General features: G+C 33.2%; 1 protein-coding gene across 1 annotated transcript; it reads left to right on the top strand.

The window, feature by feature from the left end:
* The first annotated feature begins 2,275 nt into the window (after nt 1-2,275).
* Nucleotides 2,276-4,384, top strand: LOC125185120. The gene is made up of 3 exons (XM_048081610.1): nt 2,276-3,018; nt 3,106-3,276; nt 3,697-4,384. The coding sequence occupies exons 1-3, from the start codon at nt 2,276-2,278 to the stop codon at nt 4,382-4,384; spliced, it is 1,602 nt and encodes a 533-aa protein (XP_047937567.1).
* Nucleotides 4,385-6,000: the final 1,616 nt, after the last annotated feature.

The following is a 6,000-nucleotide window of genomic DNA, read 5'->3' as shown; positions in this document are numbered from 1 at the left end:
AAAAAAATTGTTAGAGAAGGATATAAAATGGAGGAGGAACACATATATTAAGAAAAGAATGTTTGATTCAATTTAACAGATGTATATAGATATTTTATTAATTTATATACGTTGCCCTCCAAGTTTGCATGATTCTATTGTTACTCAAATTTATGGTTTTAGTACCATTTTACATCAATTTCCCTTTTCTTTCCCTTCTATATTATGTGTTGCATTTTCTTTTTTTTCTTTGCATTCATTTTGTTCGGAATCTTTAAATGTATAACCTTTGAAAAGCTAGAAACGTAAATGTGGTGTGTCATAAAATTGATTTGATAATTTGCTTTAATTCGAGACTTGCAAAAAAATTTATATGATACAAACAATTTGTATAGTGCATTAATAATTTCTCACAATATTTTTATTTTTAAATTAAAAAGGAACCTTACGCTACATTTACGTTTATATTATACATGCTCGGATGCTCCTATCAATATGCCTGCATAGGGCTGGGTCGATACGATATACCGTATCAAAAATTTGGTTTCGTTATCATACCGAAAATATCGATATGAAAGAATTTTATATCTTTCATATCGTTATTGTTTCAAAAGTTTCGGTATACCGAAATTTCGGTATGGAAAAAAACTATACCGTTACGATTTCAAAATTTCGGTATATCGTACCGAATTTTGGTATACCGTTCTGAACGGTATATCGATATTTCGTACGATATACCGAAATTTTATACCATTTCTAATACCTTTATACCAAAAAAATAATTTCAAAACTGAAAAATAAAACCAAAATTAATATAATTTTAACATAAACATTGTCCACATCTTCATAATCAAAATATATATAATTAAGTTGTATTGATATATTTATGATTTAAACTTTTAATCTTAAAAAAAAAAAATTATTATTATTATTATTATTATCATCATCATCAGTATAAACGGTATATATGATATGTATCGATAATTCGATACGTATTGATTTTCGATATATTTCGATATACCGATAATATCGATATATTTCGATATACCGATAATATCGATATATACCATATATTCGATATAAAACGGTATATCGCGGTATAAGAAAATTCATATCGTTATCATACCGAAAACTTTCGATACGGTATTGTATCGTACCGAAAGTTTCGGTATACCGAAAATTCGATATTTTTCAATATTTTTCAATACGATACGATCGATATACCGTTTTTTGGATATATTTACCCAGCCCTATGTCTGCATTTCTTTTTCTAGTTTTGTTCCAACTAAATTATCCTTTTAGCATACTTAGTACTAATATAAATTTGTTTATTTTTTCTCCTCATCAAAAAATTCAAATACTATAGTTTTTCTCCATTTTAATACATTTAACCATTTCTTCTAAAATTGTGTGTCATTTCAAAATGTGGTTATCTTAAATTAAAATTATATGAAACATTCAAAAAGATAGGAGTACATTTTAGCATTATATGTCGTGAGTAGTGATAAAATGCAAACTCATATATTGTATAAATTCCAAACTTTTCAACACAGTGTCATCACAGTATAAAATTTCAAGATTTTGATGTCAATACAATATTCACACGATGTCAACACGGTGTCAACCATTGGCAATGTATTGATATTTTCTGTTGTTATTATTTTATAATCTATTGACATTTTTTAACGATCCAAATCATAATTTGAAATTTGTACAATATTTCAAGTTTTTATTTGATTACGTTCCTATATATCATTCGTCACTTTACAACCAAGTGATAAAAGTGCAAGAATAACACTAAATACAAACTTTCGGCCTATTTCACTTTTATACTATGAAAAATAAAATAAGGGCTATGAGTTGTAGGCCAATACAGTATGTTATAATTTAACTGAGGCCAAAAGTAAGTCCATAGTAGTATATCTTGATAGGATTATCTGTCACATATTCAGATATTCACATCTAATTTTAAGAACGGAAATTCTGATTAGTTAATTATATTGATAATTAATTACCAACATTTAATTTAATTTGATTTGATTTACCCCATTTATAGTGTATTTTCTCACATTGTTTTCTTTTGAATTGAAAGAATCTTGAAGACCAACCTTAATGTCACACGTTAGTTTTGATCAAATTAAAGTAATATCAATATATATATAAAGGTCAAACTAGTGTATAGATAAAAATATTTGGTACTTTTATAATACTACATCAAGATTAGAATCGAATAGTTCATAAAATATAAAGTACTCTCTCCGTCCCATAAAAGTTGAGTCGTATTCCTTTTTAAGAAATGGAGGATGAGAGTTTTACTCATATGTGTCATGAACACCCGCTGAGTCTGATCCCCGACTCGGACCGGAAAGAGAGTTACCGTTACCGGTCATGGTGTTATGGTTGTGGGAGATACTTTTTACCCGGAGATGCAACCTATGGATGCAGCCTCAAGTGTGGATTTGACTTGTTGTTACACAAAGAATGCATGGAAATGCCGAGAGAGATTATGCATCCTATCCATCCCGCACACTCACTTGCATTGCGTGCTACTTACGGATTCAAAGAATGTGCAATTTGTAAATGGGATGGGAAATGGCACTTAAACTACAGATGTAGCCAAGGGAGTTGTGATGGATTCCTGATCCATTTGGGATGCGCAGGTGGCCTTAACGATAAGGATTCAGCGCAGCCAGTATTGAACCACCCAAGCCATCCCCAACATGAGCTACGATTTTCCAAGAAAACGAGGTGGTGCCCATTCCCATGTGATGCCTGCGGTGCCACTGAGAAAGGGGACTCCTACACCTGCACAATTTGCGACTACTCCATACACGAGAGCTGCGCACTCCTTCCTGCGTCTACGGAGTTCCCTCGTCATCACCCTGCCCACTCTCTGTCCCTCGCCTTTGATGTTCCATCTGTGTACATCGAATATCAATTTGAGTGTGCTATATGCAACAAAACCTTGCCATTGAGACGTTGGGTCTATCATTGCAACCTCTGCAGTTATGTCGTCCATACCAACTGCGCCAACTCCATGTAACACTTCTCACTATTTACTCATGTCAATATATGCATGTTTACAGTTTGGGCTTTATTAACACTTTTTCATTGATTTTCTTCCAGGTTTGATAATGAAAATGCAAATGCAATTGATGACGAGAAAGAGATAACAACCACCATTTTTCCAATAGCAGTAGATGACATGTATGAGGAGATGATCAGACCCTTTGTTAAGCGACAAAAAGAGCAAATTCTCATCCCTAGTGATCATGACAATCACAACATTGGTGGCAAGTATAAATTCTCCAATCACCCTCATCTACTAACTTTCGTTACATTTTCGTCGTCGTCATCATCATCATCATCATCATCATCTCATCATCACTACAAAAAAGATGACGAAGAAGAAGATGATGATGTAGAGGATTTTGATAGTATACCAAGATCGGAATTAATATGTGATGGGTGCACATTGGATATACATGAAAAGAAGCAAACGGGTGACGATGGGTATGAGAGTGGTTACATGAGTTGTGATGAATGCAAATACTTTCTCCACTTGTCCTGCTTCAACTTACCACCTGATATCCCCTCTCTTCCAATTCATCCTCACAACAATCACAAACTAATGCTTCGGAATGTTGGCAAGCTCACAGATTGGATATTCTGTAGAATTTGTATTGCTCTTTCAAATGGGCTCTATTACGCTTGTAGTGATGAAGATTGCGATTTCAACATAGACATCAAATGTGCTTCTATTCCCAACACCATAAAACATGCAGCTCACCCACGGCATAATCATCTCAAGCTAGAGCTAGTCACAGAAGATAATATCTGGGCTGATGTATGCGCTGGCTGTTTTAAGCTAATAAGTCCAGTATGGAGTATTGTGGGACAATACAGATGCAGTGGCTGTAGGTTCAGTGTGTGCGCCAACTGTGTGATGTTACCAGCAAGAAATAAGCATAGATCGGAGAAGCACTTGTTGTCGTTGACATATGATGCCTATGTTAACCGTCCTGGTGACTTCTACTGCAGCAGTTGCGAAGATCAAATGATCAATCCTAGGATGTGGATGTATCATTGCCGAGACTGCGATCAATCCTTTCATCCTGGATGCTTTCCTGCTACATCGGGTCAGTACAAAAACATCAACTTTGGAACACAGCAGTATGTGATCTCCAGTTCTCATGACCCTCACCACCGTCTTAGATTTCAAATCATAACTAAGAAGAAGAGATGTGATCTATGCCATCATGATAGTTATCGGATCTCTGATTGGCGCACATATTATCATAAGTCTGGATTGTATGATGGGGCTGGATTTCAATGTGAGTCATGCTTCTTTGTCGCATGTATACCATGTGGTGTGAAACACATTGAGGATGCACATGCCATCTGATTTAAATCGAATCAAACTTCTCTTTTTTTATTGTTTGTGTGCCATTTAGATTGTTGTATTTGTATTATGGGCTAAATGTTTGTTGTTATGTATTATGTACTCCAGGTTATTATTGTATACATATAATTCTTGTGTTTTATTTTTATTCTTGCATTTATTTATACAAATGGGCTCTATTACCCTTGTACCAACATAATCCTAGCTTATCGAAATAGACATCAAGTGAGCTTCTCTGCCCAACACCGTAAAACACGCCGCTTATGCCCAACACCGTAAAACACGCCGCTTACCCACGACATAATTATCTCAAGCTAAACGAACAATCCTTATACTCCACCCAAACTCAACTTCTAATAATCCTAGCTTATCGAAAATGACTGCAAATAAATTCAATTCTATATAGGCACCGTTCGATTGACATGACTCATTATTACATGTTTATCCGTCTAGAATTAAGTTGTGGAATTATATTAGTTGGAGGGGTGACTATCACTAACTATCGAATCATTGTCTATCTAGTATTAAGTTGTGAGATTCAATTTTATAAACCAATCATAATATATATTTAATTATGGTATATAATTTTGCAAACCAAAGACCTTGACTAAAGCAAATTTATTAGAATTATATTCAAATTACCGAAAAACAACCAAAAGATAAAATCTTATCGCAAGTTGCCCTCACGTCTGCTTCAACCATAAGTCACACGTCGGTTTTAATCAAATTCATTAATATAATGGTGAAATTATTGTTACGATCCAAAATATTTGGTACTACTTTTTTTTTTAAAAATACATCAAACTTAAAATATAAATAATTTGTAATTTACTATTTATCCATTATTTGCTCGCGCTACAAGTTTGCGTAGTTCTTACTCCATAATATTTCTCAAAGTTTTGATTCGTTAGTAATACACATTCACCATTAATGGTCTTTACATGGGAAAATTTGTTAAGAGAGAAACAGAGAAATGAAGGAAGCTATTTTTCCTCATATGTGACTCGGCCACAAAAGTAAACACTAGCAAAAATTTGAATGGATTTAAACAATATGTATAGTCCATTAATTCTCTCACATTTTTTTTTTGTTTTGAATTGAAATGGAGACTTGAAGCCCAACCTTAATGTTACTCTTATTTGTTTCTTTTTTTCCTTTTTCCCTTTCCCTTTTCGGTATTCATTGTCAATAAACTTCCGAATAAAATGTACTACATATTATGCTTGTAGTTGTAAAGTTGGTTTTAATTAAAAATTTGATAAGACAAGTTGTCGTTTTATTACTATTTTGTTAAAAGTAAAGGTTAATTTTGATACTAAACATATGATCAAAATATAAATTTGGTAAAAAACATTCACTTTTTGAAAAATAGGTCCACAAATAAAATCCTTGTTGAAATGGTCTTTGTTTTTTACAGTTCCGTAAAATAACCAACAGTTAGGTCCAAACATTCACTTTATGACCAAAATTGACCTTTACTCTTTTGTCAAATATTTAATTTTGTTGAAATAACACTACTCATCTAGTCTCGGAGTAGATAATATATGTATGTATATATGTGTAATGCTTTTACAAACGGGCTTTATTACACTTGTACCGGGTGCTGGTTCAACATGACA

Source organism: Salvia hispanica, chromosome 4 (assembly GCF_023119035.1).
Source record: "Salvia hispanica cultivar TCC Black 2014 chromosome 4, UniMelb_Shisp_WGS_1.0, whole genome shotgun sequence".
In the NCBI taxonomy this organism is placed as follows: Eukaryota; Viridiplantae; Streptophyta; class Magnoliopsida; order Lamiales; family Lamiaceae; genus Salvia; species Salvia hispanica.
The sequence above is the reverse complement of the archived record's forward strand: the minus strand, read 5'-3'. Positions and strand labels throughout refer to the sequence as shown.

What these genes read in the sequence shown, in the direction of transcription:
- LOC125185120 (XM_048081610.1), top strand. Translation starts at nt 2,276, where the DNA reads ATGGAGGATGAGAGTTTTACTCATATGTGTCATGAACACCCGCTGAGT. An exon ending in ACCAACTGCGCCAACTCCAT is followed by an intron (nt 3,019 to 3,105) that starts GTAACACTTCTC and finishes ATTTTCTTCCAG; the next exon opens with GTTTGATAATGAAAATGCAA. An exon ending in AATCACAACATTGGTGGCAA is followed by an intron (nt 3,277 to 3,696) that starts GTATAAATTCTC and finishes TTACGCTTGTAG; the next exon opens with TGATGAAGATTGCGATTTCA.